The sequence below is a fragment of the Poromitra crassiceps genome, assembly GCF_964638095.1.
Source record: "Poromitra crassiceps genome assembly, chromosome: 6".
Classification (NCBI taxonomy): domain Eukaryota; kingdom Metazoa; phylum Chordata; class Actinopteri; order Beryciformes; family Melamphaidae; genus Poromitra; species Poromitra crassiceps.
This window is the reverse complement of record NC_139627.1, coordinates 34,864,470-34,883,257: the sequence shown is the minus strand read 5'-3', so window position 1 is coordinate 34,883,257 and position 18,788 is coordinate 34,864,470. Positions and strand designations below refer to the sequence as shown.

Below are 18,788 nucleotides of genomic sequence, written 5' to 3'. Positions count from 1 at the left end.
TGCAGTGAATATGCCACTGTCTCTGACTTGTCTTATCACTATACTGCCTTATTGCTTGTTGTGTCTCTTGTTGTTTTTGCACTCATATGCCCTGTTATACTTGTACTATGTTGTAAACGGAGTCCACAGCACAAGAATTTCACACGTGATACTTGTACCATGGAGTGACAATAAAAATCTTGAATCTTGAATCTACTCATCAGCTTCAAAGCCCTCAACAACCTGGCCCCACCCCTACCTCCACCGACCTCCTTCACCACCACACGCCTACCCGCCGCCTCAGGTCCACAGACGCTAACCTCCAACCCATCAAAACCAAGCTCCAGACCTGGGGCGACAGGGCAGCCGCCCCCACCCTCTGGAACACCCTCCCCAGCCATATCCGTCATGCAGACACTCTGTCCTCCTTCAAAAGAAGCCCTCAAGCTTTTTACCCTTGCTTTCAACCCATGAAGTTATTTTCTCTCTCACCTTTTTATTTCTTTGTTTTTCTCTATTAAAGTTGTTTTAACTTGTAGTGTAAAGCGTCTTTGAGCACTAGGAAAAGCGCTATATAAATCTGATGTATTATTATTATTATTATTATTATTATTATTATTATTATTATTATCATCATTATAATTATAATTATTATTATTATTATTATTATTATTATTATTATTATTATTATTATTATTATTATGACCGAAAGGACAAGATCGCGGATACAAGCGGCCAAATTGGGTTTCCTCAGGAGGGTGGCTGGCATCTCCTTTACGGATAGATTTAGAAGCTCGGTTACCCGTGAGAGACTCAGAGTAGAACCGCTGCTCCTTCGCATAGAAAGGAGCCAGTTAAGGTGTTTCAGGCATCTTCCTGAATAGAAGGAATGGAAGTCCCCCTCTTCACCCTCATTTCAATTGTGGCTGACGGATATGACCTCTGTTATAAGGAAGGAGAGACTAAGGTTCCTGAGGACTAACTCACTCACTTCTCATTGAGGTTGGGGGCGACGGGTGATTCGCCGGGCTGGTTTCTCATGGACCCCCTATGTGGGATCCCGGGCACAATACCTCTTACAAGCATAATAAGCACCTTATGCGAATGGTAGCATGACATACTGAATGTCGATAATATATATACGGTATATATTTTTCGTATGTTTTCTTCTCTGGCCTGAGAACACCTTGGGATCCCCCAGGCAGAGCTGGTTAATGTGGTCGGGGAAAGGGAAGTTTGGCCCCTGTTGGATCTGCTACAGTACCTCCGTGACCCAGCTCCAGATAAGCAGTTGAAGATGGATGTATGGATGGACTGACTGGGCTGTGAGTGACTATATGTTAAACCTGCTTTGTGAGACCTGATCCTGCCTGGCTTGTCTCAACAGCTGCCATCCACACATGCATGCACACATAACACTGATGCAAACACGGAGACAAATACAAACAAAACAAAGACATAACTCGAAACCGATGCCCTAAAGTAGCCCCTTACAGAAGTATGGACCGGGAAACTGTCTTCAGTTTGGAGTTTCCAAGAACACAGAAACACAAAAACAACACACAGGCAACCACACTTACATGCACACACAAATATACACACACACACACACACACACACACACACACACACACACACACACACACACACACACACACACACACACACACACACCACTCCTGAGGCAAAAGCCATCATACATGATTGCCTCCTCTTAGAGAATGATTAGGACTGGAGAGGAGCAGGTACAGTGCTCTCTGCCTCCCTCTGAAAAGACACTCATAAAGAACAGTGAAGGAGAGTGGAGGACAGCACACTCAGCACACTCACGGAAGCACGGCCCGCATGGTGAGTCTTCTCACCGTGAATACATCAAGTGGAAATGAACATAAAACGTCATATTCGGGAGGAATTTGTGGATGTATGAGCATGTCTGCATGTGTGTGTGTGTGTGTGTGTGTGCAAGTCCCTGAAAGTTAAGTAAGTAACTAGGGTCGTCTTCACACCTAGTGCCTAGTCCGGTTCCTCGTTTCGGACCAGACGCAAAAGGGATACATTGTTTTGTTTTCCAGCTGGTTCGATTCGCTTTCCCACCACCCAAAAAGCAGGCAGACCAAATAGGGCTGCTACCCCTCCCAGATGACCAGGAGACTCTGGTAGTCTCCCGGGATGGAGGGATAGGCTATACATTCCCAGAGATGTTTTGGGCTGAAATTATGTGTGCGTTGGGCAATGTTGCAGCCTACTTCATTTTGCCCGCCCCCCGCCCCGTCAGTCGGGACCGTTGTGTACGCATATGTGACAGGATCAGCTTGTGTGTGTGTATGTGTGTGTGTGTGTGTGTGTGTGTGTGTGTGAGAGAGAGAGAGAGTGAGAGCGATACACACACGGGAGGAATACAGCGGGTCTCAGCAGTGAAGCGCATGCATCTGAAGACCTGTCCGTCAGTAGGCTATAGACTGCTGTGAAATACCCAAATCTGAAGCGATTGCCGTCATTCTACTTGCTCTGTATCCACTGCGACCCTCAACCTCAACTCGCGACTTCTGCCCACAGTAGGCTACCATAATGGAGATGCACATGACCACCTGAAAAGAATAAAATAATAACAAATAGCCTAATTAAGAGGCTGCAATCAATCCTATCACAGAAGAAGCTGGCTCCAATGAGACCATCTCTTTGCCATAACATTGCCTATAACGTTAAATTGGTCTGCTGCAATCATGCAACCCCCCCCCCCCCCCCCCCACCCAAAAAAAAAGAAGTAATTTCAAATCCATGCAGAATCACCAGTCACCAAATCATGATGTGAAGAATGAAGACGTTGTTTTTAACCCTAAAATGCTGGTCCTCAGCCTATTAAGCACAGTGCAGCTGGCAAGGGGAGCTCGTTTAATCCAAAAATGCGCGATGCTTACTACATTTGGGTCGGATCGAGTTCGGATCACTTTCACACCACAAACGAACCGTACTAGAGTTCGTTTGGAACCACACCGAGACCACCTCTTTCAACCGGTCTTGGTCCGCTTGTTTGGTGCGCACCAGAGTTTGATTGCTGCTTTCTCACCTGCCCAAATGAACCGCATTAAGGGGGAAAACGAACTCTAGTGCCATTCAACCGAACCAACCGAGGTAGGTGTGAAAACGCCCTAAGTGTGTGTGTGTGCGTGCGTGCGTGCGTGCGTGCGCGTGCGGGTGGTGTGGGGGTGAGAAGCGTCCATACCTGGAAGTAGGTGAACTGGGAGTGGTAGAGGTAGGGGTAGATGTGCAGGGTGGTGCCCACCACCAGCAGGGACTCAAACTTGTGCAGCGAGGAGCTGATGTAACCGGTGAAGCCCAGACACAAGATCTTTAGGAGAGCTTCCAGGTCGAACAACACAGTGAAGGCAACCTGGGGAAGAGCAAAGACACCTCACAGTTCAAATTTCCTCAAAGCTCTATTCTATTCTATTCTATTCTATTCTATTCTATTCTATTCCATTCCATTCCATTCTATATACAATTTTTAGTTCCTGTAGTTGCCACTTTACTTGAGTATTTCGATGTTTGTGAGACTTCATACTTCATACTGACTCAATTTCAGAGGGAAATATTGTACTTTTTACTTCACTATATTGATCTGAAAGCTGCAGTTACTAGTTACTTTGCAGAATAAGCTTTTACATGCAAAATATTTGATGAGCTCATAAATTATGTATGATGCATTGTAAAGGCTCAATTATGCTCAACATTAAATACGGATTCAGACGGAACCTTCCGCCCGCACTCTGCGTGTATTTTGTGCGTAATTGTGCACGTTTTATGAAAGCTTACGGATACCGATGAAGTGGAGCAGTACCACACACACAGAAAAACACACTTGACTCGCTACTGCCCACTAGTAGATGTATTGCTTAACATGATACCAATGTAAAAGGTGCATGGAAGTATGTGGGCAGTGACGGTTACATAGTTTGAAATAGACATATTTCTTTTTGTACGAAAATGGAGCATAAATGAGCAATGAGTTTCAACGAGCCAAATCAGATTGTTGTACAGGTGAGGTGTTGTTTCCTGCTTCGGCATTTCTGCCTGTCGCACCTCCGCCGGTGCCATTAGGACAGCTGCAGGGTCGTCAGCTGGAGGCCGACGTTCACTGATGTTCCATTATGGTATTGATACTTTTCCTTAAAGGCTGGCTCACACTACAGGATTTTCGGGCCGATTTATGCCCGATTCACCCCTCCCGAGAATCGGAGGAGAAATCTGGCCTGGCAGCTTGCCAAGCTTGGTCGGGCCCGACTTTCGGCACCGATTATCTTGTAGAGTGAGCTGTTTGCAGATCCAATCTTAACCCTCCCGATCTGCTCAAAGCCTCATCGGGGCCGTCCCGATCATATCAAACATGTTTGATATTTAGGACTGAAAATCTGCGCGAATACATCATTCTGCTGCTGCGGGAGACTCCCGTCATTATCGTTAATTGACGCGGCTCATTTGATGCGCTGCACTGCAGGTATCAGATAGGCTACCAAATACCAACAGCACAGAACCATGAGTATTTGGGGGAAAATGTCACTAATTTATATCACAATGAATGACCAATGAATAAAAAGTTGTTATATCGTAGTTTTGAGCCCCTGCCAGTCAGAGGCTGTAATCTCCTACCTGTCTTATCAGGCAGTGTGGGGAAAAAAGGCTTTGCTGCTGCGGGAAGCAATCCAGTCTATCCAAACTTTTGCCGATCTCATGACATGCAGCAGGGAAATATATTTTGGTAGTGCATGTGTTTGTGTTCTCACTTGTACAGACAATAGACTTGCGTTGTTTACACGCATGCTAACTACCGTGAGATTCATTTGTTTGGCGAGACGGGCATGAAAATGAGGAAAAAAGAGAGAGAGGTGAGGTGGGGGCGGAGCGCTTTGGTCACTGCTGGAACCCCAAAAACGAAACAGGTTCGGAGTATGGCCGGGCATCAATGTGATTATCCTGCCGATAATCTTAATAATATCCTGTAGTGCGTGGTGCGCCACATTTACAAATCTTGTAGTGTGTGCATGTTTGAGATTCTAGGGAAGATAATCTGGGAAGATTCTCCTGTAGTGCGTGTCACAGCCAGATTTCAAAATCGGCTAGGATTGTCAGAATCCTGTAGTCTGAGCCCAGCTTAAGTAAAGGATTTGAGTACGTTTTCCGCCACTGTCACAATGTAGCTATATCTATGTAGGTAGGTCTATAGAAGATGTGTATGATGAAAAATGTTGGATCAACTCATTGCCAACAGATGTGATGGCCACAACACAAGGCGTGGTCCAGGAACGTTGCCAGTTTAAAGGCAGGTTCGCCTGCAAGAGCGCCTGGAGAGGAAGTGCTAAGTGTGATCGGGTGCACCTGGAGGTGCAAATCAAGCCAGACATGAGTTGATTTACCGCACTTTGACATTTGACTATGTTCAGACGAGCAACAGGATCATGAGGATGACAGAGTATCCAGCATCAATGTAGTGAGCAGCACTAACGGCACATTTCATGCAGAAATGAAAGGAGAGTGGTCAGCAAGAGAATGAAATTGGCACTTCACCAATAAGATTTCTCCATTTAACTCACAAAGGGATCCGTGCATTTCCTATTTTCCCTTCATAGCCTTCACACAGATTGGGACAAATCCAGCGATCGATGTCTGGATGATATGGATGGAGAGAGTGAGAGGAGGTCATATTGTGTGTGGTTTCCCCCTCTCTTATCTCTTCCATTCAGCTGTGTGAGAGAGAGGTATGAAGCAGAGGAGGGGGTGGGGTGGGGGGGAGACTCTTCCCCCTGTCTTTGTTCACGCTCTACCACCTGCATACTGATGGCATCCAACAGCCTGCCAGACTGTGTGTGTGTGTGTGTGTGTGTGTGTGTGTGTGTGCCCTACATGTACAGTATGTATGCCATACATATGCCATTATGTACCAGGTGATGTAGGCGCAAGGCTTTTTCAGGAAAAATCGGGGGGGGGGGGGGGGGGGGGGGGGATGGGGGGTATGATCTCATACCATACTGTACCTTTACAATGTTTTTCCTGAACTGACTCCAAATTCAATTGTGTGTTTTCAACCTAAGATGCTGCGTAAACAAAATATGTACATTATAATCATTGAATGTTGGTGTGTTTGTTGTGTCCTCTTGAAATGGCCTATTTTACATGGCATATGTCAGTTTGAAAAATTCAGGAGAGGTGGAGGTGGGCATCTGGAAGCATGATAAATAATAGATGAAATGAGAGCGACAAACATCTCACCTCTGCCAGGTAAAACCCGTCGTAGTGCCTGCGGTGGTTCTCGCCTTTATAATAGTTGCTAGCGGCAACGATGACGTCCACAGCGACCATGCTCAAGATGAACATGTGGAACACAGAGGAGCGCATCAGTTGCTGTGGAAACAAGAGCATCATCCAACTGCAATCAATGTCAATTATAAACAACAGGGAAATAATGGTATGTTAACATTTCAGCAGCCTAAAAAAAGCAAATCTTGCCCAATCTGACTGAAGGGCATGACCATTGATGGCGTAACTCAGACAGAGTGCTATACCACTGGGCTAGACTAAATTACTCTGAACAGGAGTTAAGGGAGCAGTGAAATGAGACTTTGTAGCTCAGATCTTTTCACTCAATGTGGATTTGTTCTGTTCCTCTCCATGGGCATAAATGAATTAGCCGATTCCTCCTCGGTGGATTCAAAGGTGACAGTGGGAAGATGTTGGCTAGAAGTAAAAACCCCAATGGTTTTGCACTGTATTTGATTCAAGAACTGTAATACTTGATTTAGGACAACACCTTTGTGCAGGAATCGTCCATGGAATCGTCCATCGACGATGTCTGGCACAGCCGATGGTCTCAGGCCCCACCATCGTAACATCGTGATGTCTAGTATAAGAGCCGCGTGCGGCGCGCATTGCGTAAATGTCTGGGGCGCCGCAGTGAAAAGCAACGAATGCCATTTTATTCACACTTTCACAGACACAATTCTGCAGTTAAAGCCATACCTTTAGAAGTATTACAGTATTATACAATCTAATAACAGTAATATTAAATAGTATAACCAGTGTAATAACCTTTATACCATGGTCTGGGTGAATACTCGATTCTGATTGGCTGCAGGGTGTCCATTAAAAAGTGATAATGTACAGTTGGTAAAGTCGTTCAGCCAAATGGTCTGTTCACCATTCATATCAATGCGCCATAGTTTCAACAATGTTATCAAGAGAGCAGTTTGAGCTCTATACCCCTGTTAAAGAGCATGGAGCAGGGTAATTCCTTTGCTAAATGTATACTTAACCTTGTCCCTAGGTCCATTTGAAAAGTTAATGCAGGATAAAAAATAAAAAATAAACACATAATATGGAGAAAAACACCTTCCTTTTTGAGAAGGAAATAACAGGCTTTTATTTTGTTAAGGCAGAGCCTGCTACGTCACAGTGGGGAGTGGCTCCCGCGTGCATGTCTCCCTCTCCCCTCCCACTGTAGGTAGCGTTCGTCAATTCCACGGTCAAATCAGTCGCATTTCAGGACAGCTAGTCAGGTCAGGTACGTACGCTAGTCAAAGTCAATCAGTCAGCCAGTTAGTCGGTCGGTCAGTTGGTAGGTTAATCACTAGTTAGTTTTTAGTATATAGTTAGTCAGTCATATAGTCAGTAGCTGTAGTAAGTCGTTGTCAGTGAGTTTTGGGTCGGCGTGTTGGCCAGGTTGCTGCAGGCAGATACTGTGCCTGTCTGCGCTGTGACACGCTCTCTTTCTATCTCTCTCTCTCTCTCTCTCCCTGCATCTCTCTCACACTCGGTGTGTGTGTGTGTGTGTGTGTGTGTGTGTGTGTGTGTGTGTGTGTGTGTGTGTGTGTGCCTGTCTGCGCTGTGACACGCTCTCTTCCCCTCCGCTCTCCGCCGGTGTCGTGTCAGCCAGTCCCAGCGCGTGTGTGTGCGTGTGTGTGTGTGTGCGTGTGCGTGTGCGTGTGTGTGTGTGTGTGTGTGTATCGCATTACAGTCCGCACCTCGGCCCGCCTCCGCTCGCCGCTTGCTTGCAGGCTCCTCAACTCTATCTCTCTCCGCGGTCCGGTATTTCGTGGGCTAGCTCTGGGCTGTTCCTGCTCTCTTTGATGCCTAGCAGGCTCAAAATTATAAGGCTGAGGCCCATCATATGCATGTGCATAAACATGTACTACCTCCTCTTCCTCCTGAAAACTGGCGTTAGCATCTATAGTGTGTGACTGACAGCCCTGACCTAAGTGACGACAGACAGAGGGACAGACGGGCATGCCTGGCGACTCCCCTTTCTGACATCAGAGGGGTCAAAGATTTCAAAATAAAAGCACAAAAAGTAAAAGGACCCCAGAAGTCACTGTAGTGTATATGTAAGTGTCTTAATGTGAAAATCCAGTTCCTCCATAATTCACCTACACATTGACTGATTGGGGTCTCTAACCTGCACCATGCTCTTTAAGGGTTAACTTAATATGGCACTTTTGTTAGTTGAGAAAAAAAAATTGTCGGTCAAAGTAAGTATTTAAATCACCCCTGTGTGCTCAGTTGATCAAAAATAACTCTTATTTACAATTTTGATTTTCGTTTCGGAGATTTCCCTCTCCTGACAGAAGCCGGCTCTGAGCCATTAAGTGACGCGCGTGCCTCTGCAAGCTGAGCGGGGGCGAGCTGCGCCCTGCGGGGGCGAGCCCGGCCGTTTGAGCTTTATACCACCGTTAACGCTTAATATGGCACTTTTATAAGTTTAGAAAAAACTTGAGTCGGTCAAAGTAACTATTTAGATTACCCCTGAGTGGTCAGTTTATTAAAATAACGGCTACTTAGAAATCTGATTTTCGTTCTGGTCAGCTGACAGAAGCCGGGCTCTCAGCTGTCAACTGTCAAACCCTCTGTTTACAACTTGCAGCAAGCAGCAGCCAGGCGATCTGGGAGAGCGTGCGCTGCCTCTTATCACTGATACAAATCAAGTCAAAGAGGAAAAAGATGAGATCAACAAAAAGAAAACAACGAAATGGGGAGTTAACAGCAACACACTGAGAGACGTCCTTGTACAAAACATACCTGGACTCCAACATACTGAAAGCAGATAGTTTTCAGTCTACTCCTGCCAGATAGTTTTCAGTCTACTCCTGCCTCGCGCCATTTACGTCTTATAAGACCCGCAGACATTAACGCAATTCCCTGGAATGCGAGTTTAAATGAGCCAGTTACATGGCGTTGCATTCTTAGACATTGCCGTTTTATTTTGTATGTTGTTACATAGGCTACAATTGGCCAAATTATTAGTTAGCTTGACTCTAGAATTGTGCCAGGTGCAGCAGGCACTAAGCGGATATTTTATCCAATGATAGCCTAACCTTGAGCAGCCGAGGGGACTATTTTGTCTCGCGGTTCTCAACTCATATTCAAGGTTATGAAAACTACATTTTGATTGCAAAATGCATGGAAATATAAATGAATGGTCTTGTTTTGTTTCTTTGGCAAGTGACCATGGTATAAGCGGGTTAATGCACTTCGAGGTGTCCATTATCACTTTTTAAGGGACTTCGCGGAAGCAACCGGTCCTCAGCTGTGCCTCAGACCGGTTCACGCTTCTCGCGTCCTCCCATAAAAAGTGATAATGGACACCTCGTCGTGCATTAACCCTTACATAACAACCATCACTCCTCCGTTACTCCACTGCTGCTAATGCTAGCTACGTTAGCGGTTTGTCACCAACATTTATGATGGTTTTTGTTGGGTTTGCTTTTCTAACGTTTAAAAATCTATCTCTGCTTCAGGCTATCTCTGCTTTGGCCACAGCTACCTTGTCAGGAAGGGGTTCTAAATAACACCCCAAAGTTAGGCTAAATTTTTGTGAGGGAAAAACTATTCTCAAAGAGGTCCCTTGACCTCTCAGCTCAAGACATCTGAATGAAAATGGGTTCTATGGGTACGCACAAGTCTCCCCTTTACAGATTAGGTAAACGCAAGCATTTTTGACAAGGCACCATAAATCGACGGGGGTGGGGGGGTGGGGGTACATTTGCTGATACCCCAGAAAATCTCATATTTTTTCCCAGCCTAATGTTGGCAGGTGATGAGTGTGTAGTGTGTACCGGATAGGGTGGAAGACAGCGGGGAAATGCTCTTTCTTATTGGATGTGGTAGCAGGCAGAGAGACCGCACGGTGCTAAACTGCAGGGAATGAAAAGCAACCAGGAGGCTTCCATTGGCTGCTGTGAGAGACAGCCAATCAGGAGGCTTTCATTGGCTGCTGTGAGAGACAGCCAATCAGGAGGCTTTCATTGGCTGCTGTGAGAGACAGCCAATCACGAGGCTTCCACTGGCTTCTGTGAGAGACAGCCACTCAGGAGGCTTTCATTGGCTGCTGTGAGAGACAGACAGCCAATCAGGAGGCTTCCACTGGCTGCTGTGAGAGACAGCCACTCAGGAGGCTTTCATTAGCTGCTGTGAGAGACAGCCAATCAGGAGGCTTCCATTGGCTGCTGTGAGAGACAGGCAATCAGGAGGCTTTCAATGGCTGCTGTGAGAGACAGCCACTCAGGAGGCTTTCATTAGCTGCTGTGAGAGACAGCCAATCAGGAGGCTTCCATTGGCTGCTGTGAGAGACAGCCAATCAGGAGGGTTCCATTGGCTGCTATGAGAGACAGCCAATCAGGAGGCTTCCATTGGCTGCTGTGAGAGACAGCCAATCAGGAGGCTTCCATTGGCTGCTGTGAGAGACAGCCAATCAGGAGGCTTTCATTGGCTGCTGTGAGAGACAGCCAATCAGGAGGCTTTCATTGGCTGCTGTGAGAGACAGCCACCCAGACAGCAGAGTCAGTGTGTATTCAGACAGAAACAAGAGAGGAAAGGGGAAATAAAGGTGTGTTATTTCCTGTGGGAACGGCTAAGCTATTGAATGGCTACATCATATGGCGGGCACAATCACAAAAGAATGTGAGACAAACAGCTGAACAACTTGTCCTTATTGAGACAAATAATACTGCTGTGCATTCCTTTGAAGACCATATATATAGGTATATATATATATATATATATATATATATATATATATATATATATATATATATATATATATATATATATATATAAATATAAATGATAGTTCTGGTCACTGTATAATGCAGCATGTGGTTGAGTTGTTTTGCTGCCATACACATTGCAGATGCGATCATGACCTTTAACTCATTCATGGCCAAAGACGTCTTTGACATGTTATCAGGAATAGCCCTCCCAGCCAATGACGTGTTTGACGTGTTTTTGTTTTTATTAGTGCAGCGCGTAGTTCAAAGACTTCCCCAGCCTGTGACATGTTATCAGGTCCCTAGCCTCAAAGACAAGCCGACAACACGCGATCAAACACATACCGCAGCTGTTGTTTTGAAATGAGCAGGAGCAAAAACAGAAAACAGAGAAACGCGCTTCCTTGTGCAGAGAGGAGAAACGCCATTGAAACGCCCCTCGGCGCGCTGCACGAGCTGGTCGGCTTGCTGCGGGGCAGCGGACATCGATCAGTTGTTCGCGGTAGTCAAACCCGTGACCAACATGATCGATCCTGGTCCCTGGACCCCGTTCCTGTGTGCCACCTCGAAAGAGACGAGACGGAGTCACAACTTTGTGAGCAGGAGGAGAACAGCAGCCTCGCCACATAAATGGCTTTCACACAGAGCCAAGCAGCACGGCCACTTTCCTGTCGAGGGCGAGGAAGACTGGACTCCAATGCGACAGGACCCGGATGATCTCGCGGTAAGGAGTGTGTGTGTGTGTGTGTGTGTGTGTGTGTGTGTGTGTGTGTGTGTGTGTGTCTGTGTGTCTGTCTGTCTGTCTGTCTGTCTGTCTGTGTGTGTGTCTGTCTGCACACTCACTCACACTGAGTAAACTGTATTGTTGAATGTAAAAAAAGCACTTCATGTATATATATATATATATATATTTTTTTTTTTTTATTTTTTTTTTGTCATTTGTGTCATAACAAATAATATTTACATGTCTGATGTCAATACAGTTCAAAATAAAAGAATTGAGAGCGAGTTCTGCCTGAGATTGTGTCTTTTACAAAAATGGCCTTTTCTGCTGTTTCTCTTCTCAGAGAGACCTTTTTGGTGAAAACAGGGTGTATATAAATGGCTATAAGTAGAGTACAGAACATGCTAAAAGCTCACTTTTTTTTCCTGGTGAACGCAGAGACGTACATCTTCATTTTGAGGTATTGCAAATCACTTTGGTGCTAATAGATAATTTACTGTGGGTCTTGAAAGATGACCAACAATTATGAAAATCTTTGGCCTGTGCTAAATATTGGCAGTCCTAAACTGGCCATGAATGAGTTAATCACATGTCTATGGCAGAAAGAGCAGCTTGTGAGTGGGTAGAATCACTCACACGCAAAAAGACTGACATGCTAAATGGGCAGTAGGAAGGGTGGATACAGAAGAAGAGGGGAAAAACAAGAGGAAGAAGAATCTAAAACAGATGAAGAGAATTTTGCAGCATTGCTGGAAAAATCCAATTCTCCCGGGGAGATGGGACCGCTGCCATACAGAAAAAGAAGGGAGGGTGTGCATGGTACACCCTCCCACACACCCACACACAACCCCCCCCCCCCACACACACACACACACACACCCACACACACCCACACACACACCCCACACAGTACAAACTTGTAAAACTATAAAGTGTGATGAGTCATGCAAAAACAGGTGATCATGAGGAGGCATCAGATACCGCATATCAGTACAGACAATTCTTTGTTTGAACTTCAGACCTGTGAGTGAACTCTATGAAATATTGCCATCTCAAAGAAGCAGCAACACATTTATTATATAAATAAAATATTATTATTAAGTGATGCACAGATAAGATAGACACATGCTGCAGAGAGAGAGAGAGAGAGAGAACTTCTCTTCTAAGATGAATAACAAGAGCAAAGGTTGTCTTTGAGGCTCCACTGATAGACCAGAGCTGCAGCCTTGGGGCTGGGCGCGTTTGCACAATATTCCCTCACACTCACACACACACACACACACACACACACACACAACTTCGTTCAGCCGAAACACCCATGGGGGAGCGTCTGGTAGCTGGAAATGTCAAACTGCTTTGTCACGTCCAATCGCTAGCAGGGAGACTAACCACTTGTGTGTGTGTGTGTGTGTGTGTGTGTGTGTGTGTGTGTGTGTGTGTGTGTGTGTGTGTGTGTGTGTGTGCGCGCATGCGTGTGTGGTGTGTGTGTGTGTGTGTGTGTGTGTGTGTGTGTGTGTGTGTGTGCATGTGTGTGTAGAGAGGGAGAGAGGGAGGGAGAGGGAGATAGATAGATAGAGACAGAGAACAGAGAGTGCATGCTTGTGTGTCTGGACAGTTGATTTTCTCAAGGCCCTGACATTGCCCATATTCCCCGGCAGCTTTTGGGGATCACACTGCTCAGAAAAGCAAAGAGCCAGAGAGCGTTGTACATTTGTAACCTCTGTCATTCAGAAATACATCCTCCTCGTCCAACTCCCACGAGCCAACCTCACAGAATATCCTTTTTTATGACTGTATTATTATTATTTTTGGGGCATTTTCCCTTTTATTCGACAGGACAGCAGGCAGACAGGAACGGTGGGGAGAGAGAGAAGGGATGACATGCGGTAAAGGACCACGGGTCGAATTCGAACCTGGGTCGCCCGTGCGAAGGACTAAGTCTTTGTGGTGCGCGCTCTACCAGGTGAGGTGAGCCCCACAGAATAACCTTTTAGTCCTTCGCTCACTTTTCCCCATTTTCCAAAATGACTAAAGATGTGGCTCACCTCTGCAGATAACACTGTCACAGCGTCCCCAGGCGAAATGGCCTAGTTTGCCCGATGCAGCTGATGGCACTGGCACGCCGTGTGGGACTCAGGATGTCACAATCAATTTGAGAGCATCAATTGTGGGACAAGATGGCCCTCCCCTGCTGCTCCATGTGTGTCTCTGAAATCCGTGCCCACTTGTTCTGATGGATGTTACTTATTAGTTGTGTCTCTCTGGCTGGGTCTTTGAAACGCCAGGTGCTCACAGTTCACAGCACAAGCGCACAGCTGCACGAGTGCACATGGACACACACACACACACACTCACCTTCTCCCTGACACACACGCGCTCGTGCACACAGGCGTGCATACACACACACACACACACACTTACAGATGTTGACGTCTCAAGTTTTGGAGGTAGGAGCCACACAATTAGTGTTGTCAATTAGTGGACAGGGAAGTATACTTAGTACACTCAAATTAATTGTACTTTAGTACACATTTTTCACCTTGGCTTTGGCATACAGCCAAGGAACATTGCACTGGCATTATTCTGACTGTTAGCAAAAAAAAACAATGAAGGTAGCTTAAAAAAAGAAGGTAGCTTCATTTCTAGTCTCGTCTCCCAGAAAATTGTAGATCTGTGCCTACCAACCATCTGGGAACTTCTTGTCAAAAATAGTAGTTTGAACGGCAGTGAGAACGGCCACTAACAAACCTACGGCCCCTTTGTCACGTTACCGGAAATGACCCTCTCCCCCCATTATCCTCCATAGTGAAACAAACTGGAGATACAGCGAATCACTTTGGAACACGGAGAGAGCTTTTTAAAACATTGAAAATGGATGTCCCAAGCAACGTTACATTCCGTTTGATCTGCTTAGAAGCACACAACTTCTGCATGTCACCGCTCCTTCTGCACAAAGCGATTGGTTCTGCGATGCAGTTTTTTTTTTTGCTCTCAGATTGTCTCCACTCTGTCTTACTGTAATAACGAAAGTTTGGAGAAAGTTCGGTCTCTAGTCGAGTCACATAGACTGAAAACTGAGTCTACTTAATTTCTAATACAGGAGTACATTCTGTAAAATAGAGCATCGACTCAGTCCTTATTTACTTGACTGTAGCCGAGTTTAAAATATGTCAGTAAATGTTGCAGTAGCAGATGAAAACGCATCATTTCAAGTGGCAGATAAATTGGTGTTAGGGGACAGAGTGCACTGTGGGTGCGCTCTCCTACAGTCGAAAACAAACAAAACAAAAACAAACCCACCTATTCCTTCATTCCTCTAGCTCTGTGGCTTATTAACAGTACTGTGTATTTATCACCCAGCTTATGCCAAGTCAATGTCATTGGAACATTACAGTCCCGCTCCCATCCAAAGGGTACACAGTCAGTCAGTGTGGCATAGGCTGTCATCTTGCACAACAGGTATGACATTCAGCTGTTTCCATTATAGCTGTCCCAACATGCCTTCACTGTCAATCAGCATACTGAAGGTCTGAGGGACGTTGACGCATCATAGCTGGGGTGCGTCTTCAATGACTGCGATGGAAACACAGCCGAGACAGAGAGGCAGACTGACAGACTAACAGACTGACAGACTGATGATTGCACCCGCATGCTCCGTCTGTTCACTCTGATTGCCAAATCCTCGTTCTGCTGGCACATGAGAGGGGACGGCTGTAGTACATGTGCACATGGCTGGCAGGGTATAGCCAAGCGAGAGGATTCACACAGGAATTGTCACCAACAGACTGAGACATGTTCTGGGCCCAACTGTTGCTACAGTTTTCTCCATCCTGTTTACTGAGATGAAGAAGACACTGTGGGTGAGATTACAGTGCTTGAGTTGACTAATCTCTCCAGTCTCTTCACTGGCACTTATTGACAACGAATAAACAGCGGACTATGAGTATCATGATGGCAATGCGACTTCTATCAAAGCTCCTTGTGTTTTTTAGCTGTATGTTATACAACTTTGGAGTGAACAGATGTAACGTGATCAAAATAATTCAGAAAAACATAAAAAACCAGACCGGAAGTCGTGTTGACTAGAAGCCACCGAGGCCAACAATTTAGCTACCGCTAGCTAGCGAGTGGCTAACTACGTTAATGCAGGAAATGCAACAGCATGACAGAGGAAACAATATGAGACTGTTGAGAATATCAACATGTTCCTCAGACATATCATAAAATGACTAGGAAAAGCTCTATACAGCTCAAATATATTTACTTTCCATCAACGTCCATGGGGTCCGCCATTTTGTGAAAATGTCACAAAACATGTCACATGTCGTGAGCTCCAAAGCTTTCAGAAAAATTCCACAGACCAAGTCATGAATACCACATGAAGTTCAAGTTATGAACTTTATGTTGTATTCACGGTAAACACGAGCCCACTTGAAGGCAGCATAACTCGGCTCTCAGCGCAGTGTTGATTGATTGATTGATTTTATTCTGGATAAAGAACAACAACATCCAAGGGATGGATAAAATCAAAGTGTAAACACTTATTTCCAACATGGTCCCTACATGGTGTTTAATCAAAGGCTGTAAGCTGAAGCGGTCGGTGAGTGTGTAGAACCTTGCTGCGTTGGGGATCTAGTGAGGTGGGAGATCCTGACTGGAGCAGGCTGACTCATGTCTCTTAATAAAACATGATGCTCTGCCCCACAGTGCCTCCTACCTTTGATCCCAGCCCTGCTCTGCCCCCTCTGCCTCAGCTGCCTGTCTGGCTGCGTCTCCCTCAGAGACTCCTCTGCTGCCTGTCTGGCTGCATCTCCCTCAGAGACTTCTTTGTATTGAGGTTTATTTCATTTCATTTCAAGCACAGTATCAGCATAAGAGCTACCGGCTTGCCTGGATAAAATAAAGAGCCCAATTCAGTCGTCTTGTCTGTTTGCACTTCCCTTTCTCAGCCTGCTTCCTCTAACAGAGTTGACCTCACAGGTCTTTCTCAGCCTGCTTCCTCTAACAGAGTTGACCTCACAGGTCTTTCTCAGCCTGCTCCTCTAACAGAGTTGACCTCACAGGTCTTTCTCAGCCTGCTTCCTCTAACAGAGTTGACCTCACAGGTCTTTCTCAGCCTGCTTCCTCTAACAGAGTTGACCTCACAGGTCTTTCTCAGCCTGCTTCCTCTAACAGAGTTGACCTCACAGGTCTTTCTCAGCCTGCTTCCTCTAACAGAGTTGACCTCACAGGTCTTTCTCAGCCTGCTTCCTCTAACAGAGTTGACCTCACAGCCAGGTCTTGACCTCACAGGTCTTTCTCAGCCTGCTCCTCTAACAGAGTTGAACCTCACAGGTCTTTCTCAGCCTGCTTCCTCTAACAGAGTTGACCTCACAGGTCTTTCTCAGCCTGCTTCCTCTAACAGAGTTGAACCTCACAGGTCTTTCTCAGCCTGCTTCCTCTAACAGAGTTGACCTCACAGGTCTTTCTCAGCCTGCTCCTCTAACAGAGTTGAACCTCACAGGTCTTTCTCAGCCTGCTTCCTCTAACAGAGTTGACCTCACAGGTCTTTCTCAGCCTGCTTCCTCTAACAGAGTTGACCTCACAGGTCTTTCTCAGCCTGCTTCCTCTAACAGAGTTGACCTCACAGCCAGGTCTTTCTCAGCCTGCTTCCTCTAACAGAGTTGAACCTCACAGGTCTTTCTCAGCCTGCTTCCTCTAACAGAGTTGACCTCACAGGTCTTTCTCAGCCTGCTTCCTCTAACAGAGTTGACCTCACAGGTCTTTCTCAGCCTGCTCCTCTAACAGAGTTGAACCTCACAGGTCTTTCTCAGCCTGCTTCCTCTAACAGAGTTGACCTCACAGGTCTTTCTCAGCCTGCTCCTCTAACAGAGTTGAACCTCACAGGTCTTTCTCAGCCTGCTTCCTCTAACAGAGTTGACCTCACAGGTCTTTCTCAGCCTGCTTCCCTCTAACAGAGTTGACCTCACAGGTCTTTCTCAGCCTGCTCCTCTAACAGAGTTGAACCTCACAGGTCTTTCTCAGCCTGCTTCCTCTAACAGAGTTGACCTCACAGGTCTTTCTCAGCCTGCTCCTCTAACAGAGTTGAACCTCACAGGTCTTTCTCAGCCTGCTTCCTCTAACAGAGTTGAACCTCACAGGTCTTTCTCAGCCTGCTTCCTCTAACAGAGTTGACCTCACAGGTCTTTCTCAGCCTGCTTCCTCTAACAGAGTTGACCTCACAGGTCTTTCTCAGCCTGCTTCCTCTAACAGAGTTGACCTCACAGGTCTTTCTCAGCCTGCTTCCTCTAACAGAGTTGACCTCACAGGTCTTTCTCAGCCTGCTTCCTCTAACAGAGTTGACCTCACAGGTCTTTCTCAGCCTGCTTCCTCTAACAGAGTTGACCTCACAGGTCTTGTTCGCCTTCCTCTGATTGTGATTTTGTTTCTCCCTATCTACTTAAGGCTAGATCCACCTTGCTGCAGTATGCTCCAATCGTAGTCATTGTCCCCCTCTATACCAATAATCTCACTGTGCTTCATTCCCTCCATTATTTATTCTCTCAAGCCAATTTCCTTTTTCCTGCCCTCTTCCTCCTTCCTCAAAGAGGCAAACTGACCTTGACCGTCACAGGTTGTGTGTGTGTGTGTGTGTGTGTGTGTGTGTGTGTGTGTGTGGGTGGGGGGGGGGGGGATAGTTGATAAGAAAGGTGTCACTGGGGAGAGCCGGAGGCAGGGTTTGGTGGCAGGGGGTGAAGGCCAGGGAACGTTTTAGAGAATCAATAACCCCTGACTGTGGATGGGACAGGTCAAAAAGGTGTTGCTGCTCTGGGACATGAGGACCCCCCCAGTGAGGCAGCTCCTGGCTGATCCATCACACGACAATATCTCCATAGCTCTGTGAATCAACATGGCTGTGAGGCTACATGGCTGTGAGGCTACATAGCTGTGAGGCTACATAGCTGTGAGGCTAGATGGCTGTGAGGCTACATGGCTGTGAGGCTACATGGCTGTGAGGCTACATGGCTGTAAGGCTGCATGGATGTGAGGCTACATGGCTATAAGGCTGCATGGCT

At 46.2% G+C, this 18,788-nt stretch overlaps 1 protein-coding gene across 1 annotated transcript in view; it reads right to left on the bottom strand.

Annotated features, from left to right (window-relative positions):
* nalcn (sodium leak channel, non-selective) overlaps nucleotides 1-18,788 on the bottom strand; it is a 151,915-nt gene that overhangs the window by 85,450 nt on the left and 47,677 nt on the right. Inside the window, exons 11-12 of the mRNA XM_083638444.1 lie at nucleotides 6,244-6,375; nucleotides 3,203-3,370 (exon numbers count right to left, since the gene is read on the bottom strand). Of these exons, the coding sequence (XP_083494570.1) occupies nucleotides 3,203-3,370; nucleotides 6,244-6,375 (300 nt within the window). The remainder of the gene's footprint in view (nucleotides 1-3,202; nucleotides 3,371-6,243; nucleotides 6,376-18,788) is intronic.